Below are 25,765 nucleotides of genomic sequence, written 5' to 3' on the forward strand. Positions count from 1 at the left end.
GTCACTGTCTGTGGAGGGATCAAGTTCCTTTCTTAATCTTAAACTTTTTATACAAAGTTAGTTATATGCTACTTTCTGCTGATAATCAGTTATGCATTAGTGCATTAATTATATACATGAGTTATGCATTAGTGATGGAGAAGCTGTACAGAGGGAAGTGTGTAATCCTTTTACAGTATAAATGTCTGATTTATTTTGACTTGGCTATTTTTGTATTCTTGATCACTGCCTGGGATAAAACATTGTAGGCCCTTTCTGTACTTGTTTGACCACTTCTCATGTAAAGCTGCCAGACTTCGGTTTTAGAGCAATTGAACATGGTTGAGGATAAACTGTGGAAATACTTATGCAAAAGTGTCAACTTTAAGAGCCGGTAATTGATGTGAAAGTGTCAACTTCAGGAGCCACTGAAATTAATATGGAAAGTCCTTATCTCCTCAGAGGTGCTCTAGGAGTTCATCTGCCATAACATACCCCAACTGTAACAGCAATAACAAATATAAATGGACTTTTGTAAATTACAGCTATAGTTTCTAGAATGGCATATATCTTGAAAGCTGCATAAGTACTGAAGTTGAGCCAGATGAGTCCTGTGAGCTCTCAGTATGACACACTTTATCCACACTTTATCCCTGTTTGATTACTGTCATGATATTAGTTGATAAAAATTAGCTAAAAGTAGTAATTCATGTTTCATAGAGATCCAGATTACAGAGTGGGTCATGTGTAGGCCTTTCCATTCTGATAAATCAGGCACAGATTGAGTAAGGCTGACAGCTTATTTTAGAAGACCAAAACTAGCATCAGAAAGTTTCACAAAAGTTTTTAGCGAGAGCTGTGTAGCTTATTTTAGGTTGTGACTGGTAGTGCTATTCTGCAGTCATTCAAACCACTTGCCAGCTCCCAGTGTGACAATATTTTTGTTTTGTTTGTTCTGGCATAAGCACTAATTGGAGTAATGGAATGACACAGCTTGTGCCAAATGATACAAGGGAGATCAGATCCTGTGTGCACGTTCATGTGTCCGTGTGTCTGTAGTTGTATGTATGGCTGTGCCGAGAGGAGGCACTGTAGCTGTACATACTGCTGCCAGGTGCATTCAGCACTTAAGCTGAATAATGTGATTTGGAGATGTACCATGCAAAATAATGAAGGCATACCCTCCCAAGTGGGATCCCGTTGATCCCTGAAATGGAAAAGCACATAGAAACATACAGTACTTCTTGAGTTGTTACCGTGTTGCACACAAGTTGATGTGAGTATATAGTTCCGCATTCAAGGATATCAGCTGTACTGCTCAGGGAGTCCTTCCCTAATTCTGAACAAAGGAATAATAATGTGGCATTACACTTGTGGCATTACATTTCCTGAGACAGAAATTCTGGAGTAGGCAGCTGAGTTAGTATGGAATTTGGTAAAGATAGAATTAAGCAAGGTTTGTGAGGGAAATTATTACTTTCTTTTTTCCATTGTAAGAGGGCAGTCAGAGATTTCCTTGCTATGATGAATGTTATGTGGAAGGCAAGTGGTATCTGATGGTGACATTGAGATGGATTCTACATTATGTGGGTAGCTGGGTAATGCACTTCTGTGTTGTGCTGTACTAAATACTTCAAATTATATCAGTGGTTATAAGCTAACCTTTGGAAAGTATATATTTCTTTCTGGCTTTAAGTATCCACGTCCAAAGCAAACCCAGAAAATGGGTGTCTTTTTCTAGTTGATATTCAGTATGATGCCATAAACATTGCTATTGTAGTAGTTACAGTAGTTTTGCACTCCAGTAGTTTTCTGGGTTATAACATCTCATTCCCTGTACTGGAAAAGCTCTGTGGAACTTTTTCCTTATGAATCCAGACCTGAAAGAAAAAAATTGTGATGGTGATATCTCAATCAATAATCGAGTTTAAAAGGATTTCATCCTTTTGAATCTGCAGCTTATCCCAGCAGGACTACTCTTCACAGGAGTAAATTGGCACAACTGGGTGACAAGTATCACAGAGACTGTTTCTAAGCAGTTGGAAGCAGACCTTAATTTTAACTGTGCTTCTTCAAGTCATGGATTCCTACATGGAACTTCAAGAATGAATTTGAGGGCATCTAGCTTCCTGTCAGAGATATGGGATACCATCGAATCACGCCTGAAATTGTTGTTTCAGGCATGCCTATCAATCCTGGTTGCGTTGTGACCCTCCCCAGTCTCCCCTCTCTGTCAGGGATCTAAGATGCTTAGTTCTCAGAAAGAGAAGAGTTGGTGTAGGATTTGTTATCCTCCCCTCATCCTTTATGCAGGACAGCCAAGTTTTTTTTACTTGTCGGTTTTGTTTGACTAATGGCTCTAGCCAGGAACTGGGAAAAGTGAGCACTAGTTCCCTCTGGGGAATTTCCAGACCAATTTATGCAGATTCAGGGAGGTTTGAGAAGCACTGGGACCTGAACACTGAACTTTCTTGGAGTTTCCCATTTAGATTAAAAAACTCCAGGTGGGAAATACTCATTGACTTACTCTACAGCTGACACTGTTCTCCATTAAAAACAGTTGTGTGACAAATAACCGCTGGCATAGACCTAACCATCTTTCCTTCCTGGTGGCTGGAGCATTGTTGGGAGTCACCCAGATGTTGTTACCAGTGAGCTGCGGGAGGTCAATGAGCCCCTCATGCACCTGACCTTCAACCTGCGGGAAGGGGAGTGTGGCGTTTCCCTTGAGGGTACAGAGTGGTGTCAAACAGGGCTCAATAGGCATGGGCCAGGCCCCAGCACATTGCAGTGATTTGTATCTCTCTGGAGCTGCTGGGGTGACAGCATACCTTTTCCAAATATTTTACTAGTTCTTCTGGATCCTGCACTTGTTCAGGGGTGAATTTCCAAAACACTGGAGGTGCCCACTCTGTACCCTCAAGGGGAAGAGAAAGTCTCTAGACCTAACAACAAAACGATGAGCACCGCGGGCCCCTGTCTCGGGGCGAACGCATTCCAGGGCGCCCAGCCCTTCACAAAGAAAAGAGAACTCTCCCTGGGGCTCCTGCCGGCTTCTCCGGGATCGGTTGCGTCACCGCACTGGGCACCTCGCGGTGGCCAGTAGAGGTGGCCAGTGCTAATGTTGTGAACGACCTGCCAGGCTGGCTGGGGATCCGGTTGTGTTGTGTGGTGTGTGGGGTCAACAGGGGCTGATGACGATGGCCCAGCGTAGAGGAAAACTTGCTTTCTGTTCTGGGCTGCGTTTTTTACACTCGTTCACCAGACTGCTTTTATGAGACATTTGTGTATGTCTTCTCCTGCCAGAGGATATTTTACTGGGAAATCAGTAGCGAAATGAAAATAGAGATTGGAATCTGCCTTCTAATTCAATAACCCTGAATGTTATTCCTTTCCTCTGAATAGTCACGTACTCTGTAGTGCATTTGAGTAGACTTATATTTCTGTTCCTGAATTAGGAGCCTTTTGAATTTAACAAAATTGTTGCTTAGCAATTTTAGATAGCTGGCTAAACATTCATGTTCAAATTGAGTTGAATCTCCCCTTGCAGTTTTCTTAGAGCAATAAATTTGAATTAAAACAATGACTTAAAAATTGAGGTTAGTTTTGTCTCAAGTGATCCCTGCTCTTGGGAGTTCAGAGCCAGGGGAAAATGATGATTTTTTTTTTTTTTTTCACATTAGCAGAAATTTAGGATCCCCTTTTTTTATGTGTTTGTCGTGGTTTAACCCCAGCCAGCAACTAAGCACCACGCAGCCGCTCACTCACTCCCCCCCCTCCAGTGGGATGGGGGAGAAAATCGGGAAAAAGAAGTAAAACTCGTGGGTTGAGATAAGAACGGTTTAATAAAACAGAAAAGAAGAAACTAATAATGATAATGATAACACTAATAAAATGACAACAGTAGTAATAAAAGGATTGGAATGTACAAATGATGCGCAGGGCAATTGCTCACCATCCGTCGACCAACACCCAGCCAGTCCCCCAGCGGCGATTCCCTGCCCCCACTTCCCAGTTCCTAAACTAGATGGGACGTCACACGGTATGGAATACCTTGTTGGCCACTTTGGGTCAGGTCCCCTGTCTGTGTCCTGTGCCAACTTCTTGTGCCCCTCCAGCTTTCTCGCTGGCTGGGCATGAGAAGCTGAAAAATCCTTGACTTTAGACTAAACACTACTTAGCAACAAATGAAAACATCAGTGTGTTATCAACATTCTTCACATACTGAACTCAAAACAGAGCACTGGACCAGCTACTAGGAAGACAGTTAACTCTATCCCAGCTGAAACCAGGACAGTGTTCCTTTCTCTTCTATTAATTTCTTATTCTAGTTTATTAGAGGAGCTGACTGCTCAGGAAAAAAAATATTTGTACTGGACATTTCCTGAGTTATGACACTGTGAACCATCTGTTCCCCGACCTATTGCACTAAGTCCTGAGCAGCTGTAGCGAAAGCTCTGTTTCATAGACATGTGGAAGCAAACCGTCACTGAGACTAAGAAAGGAAACTAGTACAGTCCTTGTTCCTGCTGCCCCATCCTCCTCCCCCATCCCCCATCTCCCCAGATGGGTCACCACAATCCTACTGCAATTGATTGGGTGGGATGTGCTGAATATGTATTTTCTGGTGGTTTAGATGAGTGTCTCTGGCCAGCTCTTAGGTGGTATTTCCCTCTGCTCTCCTAAGCTGAGGAGAGAAGCTGGAATGAAGCTATGACCACTGCGTGCATGAAACCAGCCCTAGTACGCTGACATTGCAAGTAAGGGCTTTGACCAAAAGGTCTGGGTTCATAATGAGGGCAAGTTTGTTTAGATTCCCTATTATCTTCCTCAAATTTGGTGCACCCAATGGTGTGCATGGGGTAGGGAGGAAGTTTTGAGAGGATTTTGGGGGGGGTTTTTTCCTTCTTCTTTTTTCCCTGAGCTTAGGTGTTGCTTGCATAATTAATATTTGTTTATGCTACTATTGAGTTGCTTGATTTGTGCCCCAACCATAAATGGTCTGGAAGCTGCTTATGAGATGGACGTTTTGTTCAGAGATTTTTTGTGGAGTGGTATGCACCCTGCCAATTTTTGTTTTGCATGACAGTCAACTATCCATTCACAGATGGTCTGAAAAATGATACATTTGGCTCTTTGCAATTATCGCCTTCTTTCCATTTAACGTTTACTCCTATTGTCATGAAAAAATCTGAATAATTTTGCAGACTACTTCCTTTAGCTTATGTAAAAAGGAAACTAAAGGAAAAAATTCCAAAAGCATTTTTTGTGGTTTTCTGTTTCTACCTGTACATTGTCATAGGCTTTATTTTAACCTTTCCTTTGTGGCAGGGCACACTGAGCATTTGAAAGGTCTGAAAGCTTACTTTGAATAGTTCTTGAAAAGGCTGTGAGCATTATGCAAAAAAGATCTCCTATACTCTTCATGTTGCTGATAGAGCAGGTTGAGAGTATAGACAATGTGCAATTAAAGAAATCAAGAGGCAGAGATTACTTGAAATGCAGAAATACATCAGCAGGTAAAAATTACTTCTATGTTCCCTGAAGACTAAGAGACATAGCAGGAACACAGGCAAATGCACTTGGCTGACATACAAAATTGAAAGAAATATCAGCTGCAATGTTGTCATTCTTGTCATTATTCATGGAAGATAATTCAAACATTACTGCAGTGAAAAAAAAGTGTCTAATATGTACTAAAACAGTCACAAATATAATTGTTAAAGTAGGCTGTTGAAAAAGGCTTTTCTTCTTTGTCAATTGTTCCCTATAGTTCTTTTATATAAATAAGTCATAGAGAAAAATTCTGCTGTCACATTGCACATTTGTCATGATATTCTGCAATCTGTAAACACAATTGGCAACAACAGCCTTTGAAATTCAGGATCTGTTCTTTTCTAGAGATAGAACTATAAATAAATGCACACGATTTGGATGGTTTTGCCCAAGACTTCACTAGAAAAATTGGACTAGGAGTTTACACATGCATGCAGACACATACACTTCTTGTGTGCAAACAAAGATGTATGCAGGTACACCAAAATTTAGCATTAGGTTTTGGTGATGGCAGTAACTCCTTGTTGTCTCTCTTTGCTGAAAGAAGAAAAGATTAGCATGTTGTCCAGTGGTAATGGAGTTACTGTTACTTACAGTTGTGGAAAATGCCTCCTACAAAGTGCAGTAGTCTAAAGCTCCGGATACTCAATTCCCTGTGTTGTTGCAACATATGTAAATGCTAATGCACACACATGTTGGGTTTTTCTGACTTTAGTAGAGAAGTGAACAAGGCTATTTTCTCTGAACCCATGTATTTATCGCAAAATGCAAAAAAAAAAAATCAATCTTGTATTGCTGCTGAATTTTATTTTAAAAAAAAAGCAGACTCTTTGGTGTTTCGTACTTCTAAGATGAGCTACAGATTTTTAATAACAAGTTGTGTAACTTGTAACTACAAGTATATTTTCAGTGTTTAGCAATTTTTAAACGTTTTCTTCCAAGTGTGAGAGTCTGATATGGTATCCTGAGAGAATATCTCTGTTAAAAAAACCAGAAATTCCAAGAGCTTGTGCCAGTTATATCTACAGCAGTAACTCTGTTTTTAAGGATTTTTAAAGGACAAATTCTCAAATTTGAACAGCTCTTTGACTTTAAAGGAGTAATTTCATTCTTTGTGGTGCTCATGTTTTAACCATATAATCTCACAGATTATTATAACTCTCAGAGCAACCTTTATGTTATTATTAGGAGTTAGAACAGTATCTTGACCTTAAGCATATTTCTTTAGCCATTTACCTTTTTCTCCCATACATTAAACTAAAATGATTTCTCTGGACTGATATATTTTTAGACTTCTGGAATTAGTTCAAGTTTACAGAACAGTCATGACATAACTGCTCTATCTCAATGTTGTGTTCTTTAAATTTCTCTGATCAGAAAAAGCCTTTCTGAAGCAGGAGTCATTTAAAAATAGTTTAGCCACCTTCCCCTTAAATATTTTACAGAAATCAAACACAGACTCTATAGCTCTATCTATTTTACACTATTGTACATCAGCTGGTGCATGTGAATCCGTGGGATTTACCTTACTAAGACTATAATCCCTTGACTTGATTTGATAGTTAGATTGTATTTGTGGCAGAGGCTTTAGGCAGAAGAATCAAATACATACTTGGAATTATTTCTGACGTGGGTGGTTACAACAGGATTGTCAGTGGCATATTTCTTAGAACAAAATTATTTTGTATGTCCCAAGGACCAGTGAAAGTGAAATTAAAAGTCTGGAATGCAGTGGACACTTGATTTCTTCTGCTTTTTAATAGTCGCGTTTTCTGATGCTGTATGACTTTATAACCCTTTGTGAAACAAACTCAAATCCTGACATAGTGAACGATTAAATATGCCTCTTTCTTAAACTGAAGTAGCCCAAAGGTCATGGCCGGACTTGATATCTCCTACTTTCAAGCCTCAGACTGCTCATATGACCTGCTCCGTTATAAACCTGAATGTGCACATTTGACAATTACTAAACAAAAAGGGAAGAACTATATTATTGATCAAATATGCTATTCTGTATGCAGTGAGTGGGAGTTCATCATATTTATGCTTCTTTTCATCTCAGTTAATATGGTCTTCTTTTCCAGCTCTGCCATTCTTCAGCTGGCTAGTGTATGGCAACCTGATATCATAATTAAAGGAATGAAAAGGAGAGCAGAATCATTGCCAGTTTAGATTTCTTATGAATATTAGGCTACTCGCCTCACTTTCTGTGAAAATGTGTGAAACCTAATTACTTGCTTGAGACTGTATGACCAATAAATATGGGTATCTTTAAACAGTCATCCAGAATTTTTTAGGTATGTCAAAGAAAACTTTTTATAATTAGGTTTTTTGTGCTGCATATATATTGGGAAGGCTCTTCTTCTGTGCTGCATGTATTGGAGAGGCTTTTTCAGTTTTAATCTGTGGATGAAAACTGCTCTGCTCCAAGCCTGGGGTTTGTATTTATTCTTTATCCAGGTCAGAAAGTAACTCTGATGTTTGCCAAGCCTAAGCTTTCAGGATTTCAGCCAGGCTGAACCATGAAACTGGCCTACAATTTATGAGCGTATTTATCAGAAGAAAGAAAAAAAACCCACAAGACAGAGGACTACATGTAACACTTTTTTTGATTATTTGTCATCTGTCTCGTGAACCATGAATGTTCCCCTTCCACCTTCCTGAGACTCTGTGGGGTTTGCCATGACCTTGTTAAAGGCTGGAGTGCAAACTTCTGTGTTAGGTGCTGATGCAGCTTCAGTGCATGATTCCAGAGTATTTCAGTGAAACTGACACATAAAGTCTTTGTCTGAAATGAAGTTTTTTGCTAAGAAAGACAGAAACTTGTTGAAGTCACTCTTCATAACTTCAAACAACTTACCCCTAAATCTTGTGAACAGAAATGATTTTTTGTATACATAAACCCTTAAAAATAGATATATCATCAAAACTTTTGACAAATTAATTACTGTGGTCAGGAATCATGTGCTGCTGTATTAATGCAGAAAAACAAAACGCAGAGAATACAGTTACTGTAACTAGACTGAGAGTTTTTGACAGCTTAAGTGAAATAGAAAAGCAAATGTGTATAATTTAATTTATTTAACATATATATTGCAGAATTTAACATAATACAAATGTTCCTTTTGGTTGAGGTGGATTTTAAAGAGGAAATAATGTAAATTGCTGATAGAGTCAGGTTTGTTCAGTAGAACAGGAAAAAGTGGGACAGGATTTTGCTATAGGGACTTCTTAGTAGCTTTTGAGGAGGGGATCTGTTCTCTGTCTCACACTGACATGTGATGAGATCTTTGGATCTGGTCCTGAGTGCAGTAATTCCAAAGGTGGAGACACTGACACATGCTACTTGCAGGCATTGATTGGCTGTGGGTTTTTTGCTTTTTGAATGGGAGAGATAATGACATCTACCACTGAAAAGTGCTTTAGACTTTCACATAAGGAGAGCTATCTATGTACAAGGTGTTGTCATAATGTAATATATTTTTGTCTGCAGGTGTTGAGATTTATGTCTATTCAGCACTTTTTTTTTTAATCTTTGGTGATAGTGGAAGCTAGTTTTGATTATAGTGCACACAAGAAAAACATCTGAAGGTGAAACTGGATTTTGCATAACATAATCTGAAGATGAGTACATGAACACAGTGATTAAATTATATTGAAAGAAGTAATTCACTGAAACTAGCAATGCTGGCAGGTTAACATTGTGTTTGACAGCCTGTGGTAAAAGTTCTGCATCACCATTATTTGAAGAAACTATTTGTGGAAGCAGTATATATTAATCTCAACAGATACTGGGGAAAAACATTCCTTGAAAATAGCACTCACTGAAACAGCTGCCCACTAAGATGATTAATGATTAGAAATAGTGCTGTATATTTCTAATGTGGAAAGACTGCTTCCTTCAGGAGAGACACAGATATTCACCATGGAGTGTTCCTGGTTATTTCACCACGGGGTCTGGATGTGGGCAGTTGCATCCAGAACTCTGTTTAAAGTGTTGCGAAGTTTGGCATCCTGCTACATTGGACCCTTCACCTCCCTCCTCCCCTGGAACCACAGTGAAGGTGAACTTGGAAGAAATCATGCCTACTTTCCCACTGATTTATGTGTAATGTGTGTAGTTAGCCCCCAAACTGCTCAACGCCAAGGGTAACACACTATGGGAAGGATGGCTTTAGAATTGCCTTTTTTTAAAGATTCTTTCTGCAAGCATTTGTTTCTGGATACCAGACTAGATGAAATTTCATCTGAGCCTGGGGAAGAGTGGCTGGAAAGCTGCCTGGCAGAAAAAGACCTGGGGGTGCTGGTTGACAGCCGGCTGAATATGAGCCAGCAGTGTGCCCAGGTGGCCAAGAAGGCCAATGGCATCCTGGCCTGTATCAGAAATAGTGTGGCCAGCAGGAGCAGGGAGGTGGTTGTTCTCCTGTATTCGGCACTGGTGAGGCCGCACCTCGAGTACTGTGTTCAGTTTTGGGCCCCTCACTGCAGGAAAGACATTGAGGTGCTGGAGCGTGTCCAGAGAAGGGCAACCAAGTTGGTGAGGGGCCTGGAGCACAAGTCTGATGAGGAGCGGCTGAGGGAGCTGGGGCTGTTTAGTCTGGAGAAAAGGAGGCTGAGGGGAGACCTGATCACTCTCTACAACTACCTGAAGGGGAGTTGTAGCAAGGTGGGTACTGGTCTCTTCTATCAAGTAACTAGTGACAGGACAAGAGGAAATGGCCTCAAGTTCCGCCAGGGGAGGTTTAGATTGGATATTAGGAAAAACTTCTTCACCAAAGGGGTTGTCAGGCATTTGAACAGGCTGCTCAGGGAAGTGGTTGAGTCACCATCCCTGAAGGTATTTAAATGTCGTGTAGATGTGACACTGAGGGACATGATTTAGTGGTGGACTTGGCAGTGCTAGGTTAATGGTTGGACTCAATGATCTTAAAGGTTTTTTCCAACCAAAATGATTCTATGTTTCTATTTTGTTAATCTTTCCACCGACCTAGATTTATAGCCTACATGGCTAAGGGTGCCTCCAAGTACAAGTCGTGGACATGAATGATATTATGCTAGGGACTGCATAATCAGAGTTAAAAACTGTTCCTAGCCCCAAAATAGAGTGGATGCAGCAATGCTGAAAGGTTAACTGGAAATTGTTTGGTAGGATGCTTTCTGAAATATCCCCCAGAGGTGTGATGAAACCCTTGTTCCCTGCAGATCAACATCTGACCTGAAGCCTTGCCTCCCAATTCTAGTCTGTGGGTCAGCACCCTTTCTTTTGGCAACATGAAACAACAGCAAAATTTCATATTGCATACTTTGCGTAGTCACTTAGTGTGGGTCCAGTTTCACACTTACATATGGACAGGTGGAGCAGGTGATGTGTGGCCCAGCAAGGTTCTGGCTGTCTCCTGTTTTTTTGCAGTAGGCAAGATAGCTTGGAGTTCTGCTAGATTAGCACCACTGTCACCTGTTGCAAAAGTAGGCAGGATTGGAGGATTTGGGTTACGTTTTGCAGCATAGACAGTAGCAGACACATGGTTTATCCGTAATTGGTGACATGAATGTGCAGAACCAGATAAAGTTGTATACTGGGCTCTTGAAATATGCATTAAAAAAGTAGGCTGTGCATATGGAATAGTCGTCATGGTGGCTCAGTTTTGTTTGGAGTTATATTAGGAGAGGATTAGGTGGGCAGAAAGAGGAGGAAGTAAGGAGCAGCAGTAAAGCTGATGTAGTAGAAGGAATTTGCACTGTGAAAAGTGCAGGAAACACTGATGGCACCATCAAAGTTCACTGATGTCTGCTTGGATAGCTTCTGTAGCGGCTTGATCAGACCTTAGTCTATGATCATCTCCCCTTTGCAGTTTCTGTCCCAAAGTCCACGTGGCTTTGAGTGTTACAAGGAGCAAAACCAATGCTAGCCAAAGACTTGTTTTGCATATTTCTGCTTCCGTATTAATGCAGCTGTGGCAATAAGTTTTTATTGGGTTTTTTTAGTGGCTTTTTTAGACCTTTTCTGTAAAAGTTAGAAGACCAAAAAGTAACAATGCTGACTGATCTTACTTGTTTGCAGCTGACATTTTTTCTATTTTTCCTGAGTTTTGTAAGATCCTGAAATTTATACCACTCTTGTCTGCAATTTGAATGTTCCTGAGTACCTTTTCTCTTACGTGTTTCCACCTTTTGGTTAACGAAAAGATCTGTTCAGTCACTGTAAGAACTACTGAGATTTCTTTTGCTTTCATCTTCAATATTCACCAGCTTTTCTTTAGGTTAATAATATGACATAATTTCCTTAGTATCAGGAATGGTACAATCCAGTGCTTTAAGTAATGGGGTTTTTAGCTGTTTCTATACTGACTGGAAGGGAGCTGACACATTAGTTTTGAATAGATTTGCTGATACCTATCTATGTATAAATTTAGACTTATATAGTCTTCTGATATATAGGTGAATAGATCAAAAAATGGTGGCTACTGTCTATAATTTTAATGAAAAAATCAGGTATATAAATCCACTTAAGCTTACCTAGTGAATAGTAGCAGTTATTAAATAACTTCTGATTTGAGACTAAGCTAATTGATCTGTGCCCAATGGGCATTTTAATGATGTGGATGGTAACCATCTCTACCCCATGCTGACAGTCCTGGCTCCCACTTCAATTACAAGTCAGTTCAGGATTGAAACACTAGGAGCCACCAGTATGCTAAACACCACCATTCAACAGGTTTACACTTTGCAACTTCTTCTGGTGCTAGACCTCGAGAAGATCATATGCTTTGTTTCTGCAGATCTCTCCGCATGGGTCAATGATGACTTGCACATCTCCGTCTTCATGAGGGGCAGTTCTTCATCTTCAGCTCTGTTGTAGTGCAAGTCTCCAGCATTGCTCAGAACATTGCCACCAGTTTTTGAAGCAGGAGTATAATCAATCCCTTTGTCCTTAAAACTGCTCTGTGTTCCTTCCATGTCTATGCAGAAGTATTTGCTTGGAAATAGCATGGTAGATTGTAGAAGAGGAACAGAGTCAGAGGCTTTTTTTTCTGAACACTGCAAGTCCCAGTAGCTTTGACCTGATCCAGCTCAATTGCCTCAGGAAGGTCCAAGGACTCCATGTATTACTCTCCAGCATAACTGGCTCTGGTTTAGGGCCTAAATCTGCTGAGCTGTTCTGACAGCTGCTGAATCTGGAGCCTACCTGGGGTCTACTGTCACTCAAAACTAAGTCCTGAGGGAAAACCTTGAGGTAAAGCCAGACATCCAAATGGAAGGACGCTAAGCCAGTGTACAGAGAATAGTGGGTATTCCACTCCATTCGATTTCCACAAGAAAATGTCGTAAACATGATTTTCTTCAAAATCAGTCTGCAGATTTAAGTCTTGGACAGTGAGAGTTGCTTGAGGACTTTCGGATTCTTTTTTGTTTCTATAAAGAACAATAAATTATAGATGTTTTGTGAAGAAAGAAGGAAACACATCCTGGCTTTCTGAGTTGTTTGGTATTTAAAAACAAGGTCAGAATGGAGTTAATAGATTTCTAGTTACATTTTGAAAAGAAAAAAGAATTTCTTTGATTTAGTTACTTCTTCGAAGTCTTGTACCTGAAGATGTACAATGAATCAGCCACTTGGAGTTAAATTCACATGTGCATCTATGCTCAGCTAAGTTCTTTTCTTACAAAAGTGGAGATCTCCATTTATAGCTTCAAGAGATCAACGTTAAATACTGACAGTGTGGATCTGAGTGAACATGCTGCTTAATCTCTGCAACAAGCTAATTACTGCTTAAAAATTGGTGAAAATATGAGGATCATAGAAGTTTGCTGAAGTGATCTCTAGAGGTTTTCCTTTTTCCTTTCTTGCTTTTTTAATTCTTTTTGCAGCTGAGAACTGTCTCTGTAGGCGTCTTTCTGTTTTCCTTCCAGCTTACTGAAACTTCTTTTCCTTAAAGTTACTTTGATAAAGACTCCACTGCTTTAATATATAATTTTCATTGTGACTTTCATTGCTGCAATTAAGTGGCTAATTGAACAGTTTATAATGTGTATGCCTAATTGCTTCTGCAAGAGGTTAACTGTGAAAGGCATAGAAAATTAACACACAAAATGTTGCCTGTGTTACCTTTTACTGAGTAAAGCCTCAGAGATTTTCTTTGCTTTGATGTTTACGGGCAATGAAGCTCCTGAAGATGTTTTAATATGAAAATTTCTTTGATAGTGAATCTTAGATGTCGACTACAGTGTAATATGACACAATTAAAAAAAAATTCCATGAAACATAACCACAGAAAATATATTTGGGGTATATAGAGCTGCAATTTGGAGGTTTTGGATTGTCTTTAATAAAAATAGAGCAAAATTAATACAAACTCTCAGAATACCTCCAACAGGTTTCTCACAGAATAAACAGACATTTAATCTGCCTTTGCTATTTATAATAATACATGGGCTTTAGAACAGCTCTTATGCAAAAAAATATTGAAGTACTGGTCACATGGAAGGGTGTTTCCAGATTTCCCTGGACTCTGCACCAAGTGAAATGGAAAGCAGCAGAGTGCAAGATCAAATCTAACAAACTAGAAAAATGTAAACTTGTCAAGTGTATCTTCAGAGTTATCAATTGTTTTTAAAAAATTGGAGTTTTAATATGATTGTATTATTATTATTATTAAAATAATGTAATCATGTGTTTTCTGTATACTTTCCCACTTTCTTGTCACCCCAGTGGTAAAAAAACAAATAGCTTATTTGAATAGTCTCTGTTGACTAGTAGAGCCTGTGCAATACTGCTCTTACAAAGGAACATTTCTTGTGTTGACTTTCTTCTTCTCTGTGTTTAAACTATTATCCTTCACTATTTCTTTACCACTTCTGAAATTTACCTCTTTCCCCTTTCTAAATGATACTCACATCCCTTCCGTAATCTGCTTGATTACAGGCCCTGTACATTTTTGGTCTGGTCCTGTTTTTTAATGTTATTTTCTTCCATACTGAAGGGAGACCTTGATGTTAATGATGCAGGCAAATATTCTTTATCTTTCTAAAACTGAGTGCTGACCCAAGGAGGTATCTGTATTAGTTATGATGGGCAAGGCTGTGTACTAGTGATCTTGAAGAATTCCACCAGTCTAAATAGTGGTATTTGAAAGGCTATATAGGCATCTTTCCTTTTATTACACATAACTGTTCCATAAGCTTTCGGTTTACCAAAGTTATTCATACCCTATTTGAATTTTTGCTACCTCCATTAACTTTAACATGTATTTTTTCCACACAGGATTTACCAATTCTGAACGCATGTGCGACAAAGAGTTCATAATACGCAGAGCGGCCACAAATCGTGTCCTAAATGTTTTGCGCCACTGGGTCTCCAAGCATTCTCAGGTATTCTCCTGTTGCACTGGTTTCTCCATCTGTAATATGTCTACATTCTCCCTATTTCAGCAGTGCTGCTGTATAGTGTTGCAGAGGTCAAACAGCCTGAAAAGTCAGTGCTGTAAAGATAACATGGAAAATTAGCTTGTAAAACCACACTGTTAAGCATGTGAAGAATCCTTCATCTAGCCTTGCAAAGCTGTCCTCAAAATACCCAGTTACAACATTGCTCCTGGTAAGATTGTGTGTGAGTGCTTTATTGTTGTAATGTGTGTTGAAATACACAATGAGAAGTTTGGATTAATCTCTCACATTGTCACCGTTCATGCTTGGTTCAGTTACTTTGACTGTGTTAAAATACTTGTGTTTGCATAGAGATATTTATTTATTTGTTGTAAATCACATAAGGAAAGAGTCACCATTCCTTCATCTTGGTCCCTCTACCACCATGACAGGATTGTGGGTCTGATACGTAATCATAAAACTGTGCTGGCAGAGGAGGGAAAACAAGAAATCTGAGTAGCTAGTAGAATTTCCAAGATAGAAATATCCTTTAAGTTGCCAGGTGAGACAAATGTTGGAAGGTTTTGGCATGCACATAGAAGACTACCAGGAAAATTATTAAAAGAAACGAAGGAGGGAAGGACAGAAAGAGGGATGGAGAGAAAGAGGGAAGGAAGGAAAGAAGGAAGGAAGGAGGGAAAGAGAAGGAGTGAGAGCGCTTTGGAAGCAAATGAAAGGGTTTTATACACCTTGGATAGATGGTACTTCATGGCAGTTATAGACTGCTTTGTCACTATGTGCTAATAATCAAGAACACTTGATCTAAAAAGGGTTTCTTGCACAGCTAACTGCAGCAATGTCAAACTGTCCTATGTCAAACTCAATTCCCTTTTTTCCATGTAGTGGGTTTAATTTTCATAGAGGTTAAGTTTGCTAGAGAATGAAGTCAGTAAGAAATATGTAAGTGGGAAAATCGGTTCTGTTTGAAAAGCTGAACAGCCCAGAGGAGATTAATAAAACCTCTCTTGGTATCAAGGGAATGATGAAACATTTTGAGTTATTGGAAACAACCTATGTACACCAAGTTTTCTTTGACTACTTGTTAAATGAAAATCATTGCATGGCAAAATCTTGAGCTGTAACGGGAACAGCAGAAGTCTGTTACTATTGTTCTCTGTTACAGTAGTGTACTTGCTTACTGTGTCCCTGCCACAGTCCATATTAACTAACTGCTATGAGTTGAATTGACCTTCTATACTAATTAAAAGATGGTTAATTAATGTGATTGTGGAAATGTTCGGAGTCATCAGACTTTTGTCTACATTAAGCAAACGTCTATAGTTAGACTGAAGTTTATGTTTCAGAACTGATCCTGAGTTGTGATGATTCTCTATCATAAACACAAAGTAACCGTGAAGAGCAAGCATACTCTGTCATTGTAGCAATTTACCAAAAATATACTTCTCTCCTTAAAAATACAAGTGTTCTCTGTTTCCATTTCAAAATGGAACCCATGATGTGCAGAAATGTAATATTGTCCTGAATACTTTTGCACCTACTTTTGCACAATGTTTACAGTTAGTATTCTTTGAAAAATATTAAGAGGACAAAGATAATGAGTAATAGTTCAACATGGTGCATTTTTGAAGTGGAAGCTATTACCTGGACTCCACTGCCTTTTATTTTTTCCATGGCAAGGGTGGCAGATTTTAATTCTCTAGCTCTCTTAATCCAGTATTCCAATATAGCAAATATTTTAAAATGCAAGGGCTTTGGCACAGAAAGTAATGAACGCTACGGCAATAGAGCATGTAATCAGCTTTTTGTGTTGTTTACTTGTGAGACTAGGGAGACAGAAAGGACAGAAGACCTAAGCTAACCAGAAATGACTGACTAGTTTCTGCCAAAAAAAATGGGACAGGATTTGAGGAAGACAAGTGAAGAATTACTATCTGGCCAAATAGTATGAAATGTTGGCAGTAAAGATGTATCTCTCCTGGAGAGCAGTAGCTCAGAGCCTCGTTTTACAATAACAACACAAACTGCAAGCCAGAGAACCCTTAGCCACCAGAGTCTGGTGAAGAAATGCTTATTAGATTTCCAAAATGATAAAACAATATAAGCATTAAAATTCTATGGGATCATCAGACCTGCCAAAAACTTTATTACATTGTAAGGTATTTGCATCATTCTCTGGCCACTTAGTACATTTGAGACATCCTTCACCTTCATCATCAGCCAAGGGCAGGTTTTGTTCTCTTAAAAAAAAAAGTTAACAAAATAAGTTGATATTTGCAAAGATAAATGTGAAATTCAGTATACTTTGCTTGTACTGTTTTCTCTCCATTTGGCTTTGAATTTGCTTTTGCTGCAAAAACTCCCAGCACCAAATAGGCAATTTCCGTCCTCTGTGGGAGAAGCTTCTCCCACTGTCTGGTGTCTACTGGTGTTCTCCTTGTGATGTGCCTGAGATCCTTGTGGTCATTGCTAGCCTGCACCACTATAAAAGGTGACCTATTGCGCACATTTTTTCTGCCGGAATGCCATTTCCTTATTACTAGATGCAAAGAGAAGTAAAGACATTAGATGGGTAAACTGTGGGGCTTTCTTTAGTTCCCTTTTTAGGGTGCAAGATGCTACTACAGACATGCTTAGTGTTGCAGCATGTGAATAACTTTACAGCATAACTAACTCTGTCTTGGTGCTCTCTGATCCACCAGTGACAGTCAATTCTCTGCAAGTTATTTGTCTGCCTAAGTTATTGTGCTGATTTATTTCACTCTAGTGCCCAGAGCACATGAGGTACTGCACAGCCCTATGAGAGTGTGCCGTGTTCAGAAATGTGCGCAACATAAAGAGACTAATGTACAACCATCTGTTAAAAATGCTCTTACATATATCATCCCACTTAGTTATTCCCTACACTCCGTCCCTCCCTCTGGATCCCTTTGGGTTGCTTCAGTGTGCTGCTCTCAAGTGTATAGCAGCATGGGTCGTGGTTAGTGCATGAACCGAGGGATGGACGAATTATCCAAACAAATGGTTCAGAGCCTTGTGTTTCCTCACTTTTCTCTAGCAAATCCTTGGTCAGGGTCTTTCCTCTGCTGGGCTATGGAATGAATTAGCTTCCTACAGTATCTTGCAACTGTGTGAAAATCACAGTTGTGGATGGTTTAGGGTTGTTTCTTAAAGCATGTGTTTTTTAAAATTTATCTGAGTGTAGACAGTATTTAATACGTAAACTTATCTGTGGTGAGAAAACAGAATCATTAAAATTAACAATTCAGCCTATGCAGTGAGGATGTGCTTTCATAAAGCAGTTTTGTTATCTTGAAATCATACTAAACAATGCTTAGAAAAAGGATTCATTATTTTTAAAACTTGGGTCATACACTGTAGGAGCCTCACTTAAATTCCAAGTAAATATACAGCCATAATGCCAGATCTGCAGCCCTTTCAGGAGGGCAGAATGAACTAATTAATGTCTCCAGGAGCTCCCAAGGCACAGATAAAAATTTGGAAAAAAACATCCTCACATAATGTGACACATACTTTTTGGTTTTACCACACTGAGCAAGAGGAATCATACCTGTATTGCTCATCAGCCAAAACTAACACACCGTGAAAGGTGGCTCATTTAGGTTTATCCAGGTTTCTTTATTTACATTTTTGTTCTTTTCATTCCCTATCCCTCATCTTTTTTTTCCTACTCTCTGTCTCTTTTTCATTCAGCCACCTACAAGCCAACAAAGCTTTCTTTTTGCCCAAAATAACAGCAGAATGTTCATGTTTACATTTCATTTTTAAAATGTAATTGAGAGGAACAGCGTAGGATTGTCCCGTTGTAAACAATGAAAACACAAATGACAAGGCAGACAGTCATTGTGAAGACAAGAGTGTTGATGGGAACAGAGAGGGCTCACGAGGATAAAACTACCACTGAATCCTGCAGAGGTGTAAAAATAGGAAGGTAAAGGAGGCCAAGAGGAGAAACTCTTGGTATGATTTTCTTTATCCTAGTGAGGTCTTGCCTCATTTTCTTTAACAATACTTCTCTGTCTTTTATCTAAACACTTCATGTTACAAAATCAAGCCTATTCTGCTTCTGTGGCAAGCAGATTGAAATGGAACTTGTCCAAGGAGAAAGCTTTGCATCTGTCGATGAAGAAAGAGAGGCTGGCTTCTCCAGACTTCCCAGTTCTGAATGACAGCTGGGTGCTTGTTCCTGTTGGCTTCTTTGAAGATCTCAGCTGCAATGAATTGGCAAATCTTAACTCTCTTACAAATTAGGTGGCTGTCAGACAGTGTCAGTGAGTTATGAAGTTACCACAAGACCTGGGGAGCAGACCATGGCTTGAATTTTGAGAGTATAGGTCATGATTGCGTGCCTGATGTCAGCCTTGCTCCAGCTGTGAAATAATCTACTGCAAGTCATTTTCTCACTCATACTGACAAAGCCGTGTTGTGTTTTCAACAGAAGGTTTTGCAGATGTAGTCACTGATAGCATTTAGGGATTATGGAGGACACCTGTATATAGAGAATTGTCCAAGCAAAGATGATTTCAGTTAGTTAAAAATAGTTTTAGTGCACATGAATTGGCCAATTCCATTTTTTTACATTGGAATAAAAAATAAGATAAAAATGCCTTTATATGAGCCCCACTTGGCTCATGTTTAAAGGCATAAATAAGGAATATGATGCCTGGCAAAGTTATGGCAAGTTTATTGTAGAAATATGAACAAATTACACTTACTCCACACTTATTGTATGATATCAAGATGTGCTGTATTTTAACTACACTACAAATAAACCCCTAGGATCTGTGGCCTCTGCCTTCAAACAGCAAAGAAATTTCTGGGGTTCTTTCTGAAATAAACAAATGTCATGATAACAAATTGTGAACTGAAGAAACAGAGAGGCTGCCTGAGAGAGAGGCAGAGCAAGGGAACCCTGAGTGAGCCTTCCAGCATGCTGTTGGTCACTTAGTGAAGAAATCCAGTTTGCATAAACTTTAGCCCTTTGCAGAATACAGTTATGCCTTGAATAGTAATGCACTTAATTGCTGCTATGCTCTGTCCAAACATCACAGAAGCCTAAATGCTTGCTGTACCATGACCCTTCAGGGAATGTGAGTCACCCCCAGAACAGTAGCCAAGCTTGCAGTCAGTCAAACTAATTAGTGGTACTCTGCACCCACTTCTGTTGGAGCCTGACAGGTCCTTCTTCACTGAGGTCTTTCTGCAAAGCTCTTGAATGTACTACATCCCAGGACTTAGAGGCAGGGATGTCACATTTCTTATCTGTCCTGACCGCTTTAGTCTGACAATACATAATGGCTAGATTCTTCTTCCAAGGTTTCTTTGTACTACGGGGGTTACACAGTGCTTAGATAAGGAGAGGTTTGTGTTGTATGTGCTGAGAATTACTCAGTCATGCTATTAACATAGCTTGTACTTTTAACCTGATTGTATTCCATCAGGAGTGACAGGCTAATGCTGATACTGTAGAATCAGGACTGGCAGTCTTCCCACAAACCATGACTGTCTCTTTGCACTTGAAACTAAGTAGAAGATAAAGCTGTTGTCCTTTGCTTGCTTCTTGAAGTAAGCCAGAATTCACTTCAAGTTCAGGGATGAATTTTCCTGATAGCCAGTTATAATATCTTTTATCTCTGCCTTCCACATGCATAAATGTTTTGTTGCAGGTGAATTTATTCACACACAATTGTATATGATAGTTGAAGTGTGCTTTTATACTGGAAAATTAAATATTGTTATAGAGGACTGCAACACTGGAGTAAGTTCAGTTAACTCTGATAGAGTGTGATCTGCTGTGTACAAGATTAAGAGTCAGTCCACTGATGACACTGAAATAATTGTCTGTTTACACTTTGGCATGAGAGGAGATATATTAAAATTGTAGGGCAAAACCCATCTATTTAAACATATTTCAAAATTCCTTGTAAACAATCTTTCATTAGATCTCTCTCCCCTCCTGCCCCTTCTTTCCTTCCTTCTTTCCTTCCTTCCTTCCTTCCTTCCTTCCTTCCTTCCTTCCTTCCTGTGTTTTCTGTAGTCCTTATCACTGATGTACTCAAATATAAATTAGGTTCTCAGGTTTTAGCTCCCTTTTATTTGTCTGGGTTATTCAATGTTTCTTCACATTGTTTAAATGAAGAATGTTTCCTCTCACTTAGGAAGATTTATAGAAAGAGGGGAGGAAAAGATTTGGGGGTTTCACTGAGCCCATGTCAAAACTTGAAAATTATCTTCACTGTATAAACCACTGATACTAAATCTACATATTTCTAGTTGTACCTCACCAGCGTAGCTAAATTTTCTTTTTCTTGCTTTCCACTGCCTCTGCTGCAGTTTCCTTTCTTCTGGCCCGTGATTCCAAATCCATCATCTCCTCCCCCCTACCCCCCCCCTTTTTTTTTTTTTTAAATCAGCTGGAATAGGTTGCTTCTGAAGCACTTCTCGTACTGCAGCACAGTTTTCCTAGCTCCTCCTGGCAAGGGAATGTGCTTGCACTTTATAGAGAGAATGTTGCTGTCTAATCCTGTGCATGGCAGAGATCAACAGGCTGGTTATGAGTCTACTTAAAATGTAATCATGCTGATGTTGGTGCTCTGTAGTTATAAAGGAGGCTTTTGCTTTCATAGTGCAGGTGAGTGACAGCAAAATTAATACACTTCTCTCTGTTGCTGCAGTCTTCTACTGCTAGAAACGTCATTAAGGGGTGCTGAACATGGTGCACGGTGCTTTTGATGGGTTGGGAACTTCATACATCCTATTCTTACCCTAGGTGACTCCAGGGCAGACCTCCTACTTAACTCATCAGATGTCATTTTTTCTGTATCTGCACATTTCATAAGTGGCTTTGCAGTATAAATATTGAATAAATGGGGAAGAAATATCTTTTCCCATTAGTGACAGTAATGGACTTAAAATTTTAAGTTTTGCTTGGAAATCTTAGTTAATTTCTCTGCTTAAGTCAAATAAAAGTCTGAATATGACCCACAAATCTTCAGGCTACTATGGACTCTAAAATATATTGGAGGTATGTGCCCTTTCATGAAGGATTAGACCACTGTCACATTGAAATGTGCCTGCTGGAAAATTGAGCGGTTCTTGTCTGACCAACTGTATTCCTCCTGTGACATGTAAATTTCAACTAAAAGTCTCTTTGAACATTGGGGTAGTCTAACACATGCAGCAATTTAAATGTAAGCCAGTATAGTGGGTTTACTCAGGCTTGCCAGCCTTCACTGCTGAGGATGGTGGCAGGGTCTCGTTGCCAGTCCTTCCAATGGCTGGAAGAAATAGTGAAACATATTAACAGGTGATACAGGTGATTTTTGTAACAAAAATGTTACAAAAGTGGTATGAAATTATATCTAGAGATGTGATATACATGTATATAATATATCTAGAACTATATATAGCTACATATAGATCCATGTGTGCCTACACTATAAATAGATATAATATACATACATAATATATTAATATATAATCATAACACCCATAATACAGATATATATAATCTGCATGTATTTGTAGTTATTTATCTATAAATTATATTTGGAATTGGTTGCTAAATATTTTGGTGTTTGTATAATTCTCATGTTAACCTTTCTAGAGTTAAGTATATGTACATGTTTAAGTGCAATGATTTCCCTAGGTTTTTTTGTATATTGCTCATCACACTATAATCTCAGTACCCCCTAGATCATGAACTTCAACAGAAAAACAGATTAGCACTCCAGTTTTCTTCTCAATCCCAACTTTTTTCATTTTTTTTTTCTCCCCACATTATAAGAAGCAGCTGGCACATTGCTGTAAAAAAAAAAGAGCGCCTCCAGGCACAAGAAAGAGATTTGGAGCAGTAAGACAACAGCTGCAGAAATTGCATGGACATAGGGCCAGGTCTGCCCTGTGGGAAGGCTGTGCTGAGAAGCATCCTTGCAGTGGTCAGGCTGGCGTGGAGGTGTGACAGCAGACGGGACTGAAGGAGTCACACGAACCAATGCATCCTCTGTCTATAATCCCTAATCAGTCCCTGTCATCCACAATAGTTTGGGCTGGCTATGCTGATAAAGACTTCTTGTTTTTCTGAGGTTGGAGAACTGGATTTTTCTGCTGTGAAGTTTCTTCCAAAGCCACTGTAACTGAAGTAGAAGATAGCCCTAACCCTAGGAACTAAGTACTTATATAGCTTGCCAACAATATGACTTTGCCCAGCAATTCCAGGACTACTATCTTGTGGAGATTACTTTTGCTGTTAATGTACAATGTATTAATTCTCATTACTTATAAGAATTAGCTTGTAAGCCTGCAAAAACTGGAAATGCTTTGTTTTTGCTGAGTCTGATACTCACAGGTAAGGCTTCCCCATCCTATTCACAAATGAAATAACTTTTGAAAATATGGACTTTCTTGGTCATACATCTAGTTGCAAGACTTCTTGAGAAAAAATACAGCGTAATTAAATAATTAACCAATTATGGTTTAAAAAACATACTAGGAGATAAAATCCTGATCATGTTGTTGTGATCTGCCCATTTACAGTGGCAGGTGGAGAATTTTACCCAAAATGCTAAATGGGGATGTTAGATTTGTCAGCTCTTGGATACCTTTTCTGTTAATTTATATTTTTGTAGCACAACTAGCAAAGATGCCCACCTTCTTTTATACAGTGTCCACCATCAAACTGTAGGACAGGCAGTACTAATATTAATCACACTGGTTGCTTAAGCTTGTGCAGACTCAAGGTTTCTCCTTTAGCTAAATTTTGATAGTTTCCTATTCCAATTGTTGGGTTTTTTTAAATCACTGGAGCAAACAGTGCTGTCATGTAGTTTAGTTACATTCCTTGTGCTTTCACTAATTAGTCCCATTTCCATACCCTAAATAAATAAATCAAAATCTCTGTCTTCTTTTGCAAACAGGCTAAAACAGTTCCTAAAGAAGGCATTTTGGACAATGGCGATAGAAAATGTGTTTTATAAAACAAACACAATGCAGTACCCAGAACTATTTTTTGTTTGGCTTTGAGGTATATGTCTGATACCCCATCCAAAGCCTAATACTGCGTGGCTTCCTGTTCTCCAACATCCTCTAATGCGGACAAATGTCACAAAAACCTAAGAGACAGATACTAATTGGTTTCAAAATACGAATTAGCTGTGGCCAAGGTGAGAAGACTTTTGAAGAATGAAAAGGGAATGCTTGGAGCAGGAGGGAAATGCCCAGGGCATTGCTGGCAGGCAACAGCAATGTGTTTCTGAGCACTGACATTTTGAACAATAAGCTTTCTCAAAAAGTGCTATAAGCATGGCTGTGACACCACCTTCTTTAATGAACGTTCATTTTCCTCCTCATCTTAAGTATTTCATCCCCTTTCTGAATTAAGCATCACTTTCCTTTCTGACCGTGGGTGTGCTCTGATGCTCCTGCATCCCCTCAAGTGAAACCCATAGTGTGAAGATGTGTGTTTTCACCACGAGTGGTTCTCCCCAGAGGCACCCATCTCCAGAAATCCTGTCAATTTAGGAGCCTTTCGCAACAGAAGGGGTTGTAGCTGGTTGTTTGGGAAAATGAAATGCACGGCTCTTGCACAGAGGTGCCAAATATTTCCCATTTTCAGTAACTTTGTGGCTTCTGTTCCCATGGAAACAAGCAGGGGCTTGCCACAAACATGGTCCTGCTTGCAAGTAACTGTGGGTTATCAAGGAAGATCTACAATGCACTGAAGGTTTCAGATATAGTTTTATTATCAAAATGCTAGCTTTGAGCTAAATACAAGCATTTTTGGAGTCTACTCCAAGACTTGCCTGTAAGCTCTGACCTTAAAGCTCATACATTTTTCTATTCTTTGGTTTTCTCCAATATCAGAGATAAACAGAACTGGTTGTTGTGTGTTCCTGTTCTTGAATTGCAGTCCTGTGTCAGATATCAGTCTGCTTCAGAAGTAATTAAAATGCTGAAGCTCTTAAGTGCAGTGCCAGAGAGCACTAGTCTGATTTATTGAGCTTATTAGGTTGAGTACTCCACTACGTGGCACAAAAAGCAGACCTTTCTGAAAGAGTGAGTATGAGATAAGAAATACCAGAGTGGGAGGCAGATAAACAGAGAAACTCAAGAAAAAAGTGAAAAAAACCCCAGTGTCCGGCCTTGCTAGGCAGTGGTCTCAGTATTGTGATTAAACTTTTTTTCTGCTTTTGTGGTCATCACAGGAGAAGAGGGAGTCAGGCATTTTGTGGGTATTGCCAAGATGCGGTTTTTACTTCAGAAGAGAAACGTTAAGTAAGTGATTTGCCCATTTCCACACAGGAGATAAAGGTCAGAAAAGGAGATAGATTACAGCCTTTTGGGGCTCCTACTTTTATGGCCTGTTCACTACAACAGCTTTTCAAGTTTCTCTAAATATTTGCAAACCTAATGGCAAAAAAAAAAAAAAAAAGGCAAAACTCACAAAAGTATATCCTTTCAGTTATTTGATCAACATTGTTAAGACAAAAGGAAGTGTTTTCCTTTGCAGGATTTTGAGCTGAACAATGAGCTGAAAATGAACGTGTTAAATTTGCTGGAAGAAGTTTTGAGAGACCCTGACCTTCTCCCACAAGAAAGGAAAGCTACTGCAAATATACTGAGGTAAGTACACTTCTAATAATTTAGTATGTTAAATATAGCATGTGAAATAGTAAGGGAATCATGTATCATAGAATTCACAGGGTTTGGTTTTTCTCCAGAGTATTTAATTTTGAAGGATTATGTAGTGTTTTATTAGTTATAAAACAGAGTGAGTTTCTAGGTTTCATTCATAAAAATACCTGTATTAGAAAATTTTGCAGCAGAACAG

At 39.2% G+C, this 25,765-nt stretch overlaps 2 protein-coding genes across 3 annotated transcripts in view; one reads left to right on the forward strand and one right to left on the reverse strand.

Annotated features, from left to right (window-relative positions):
• DHFR (dihydrofolate reductase) overlaps nt 1-25,765 on the reverse strand; it is a 638,672-nt gene that overhangs the window by 257,414 nt on the left and 355,493 nt on the right. The gene's annotated exons all lie outside the window — the stretch shown is intronic.
• The window catches only part of RASGRF2 (Ras protein specific guanine nucleotide releasing factor 2), a 132,788-nt gene that overhangs the window by 85,998 nt on the left and 21,025 nt on the right, over nt 1-25,765 (forward strand). For both annotated transcript variants that reach the window (XM_069777201.1, XM_069777202.1), the window contains 2 exons: nt 14,798-14,904; nt 25,445-25,557. In XM_069777201.1, the coding sequence (XP_069633302.1) occupies nt 14,798-14,904; nt 25,445-25,557 (220 nt within the window). The remainder of the gene's footprint in view (nt 1-14,797; nt 14,905-25,444; nt 25,558-25,765) is intronic.

Source organism: Haliaeetus albicilla, chromosome Z, assembly GCF_947461875.1.
Source record: "Haliaeetus albicilla chromosome Z, bHalAlb1.1, whole genome shotgun sequence".
NCBI lineage: Eukaryota > Metazoa > Chordata > Aves > Accipitriformes > Accipitridae > Haliaeetus > Haliaeetus albicilla.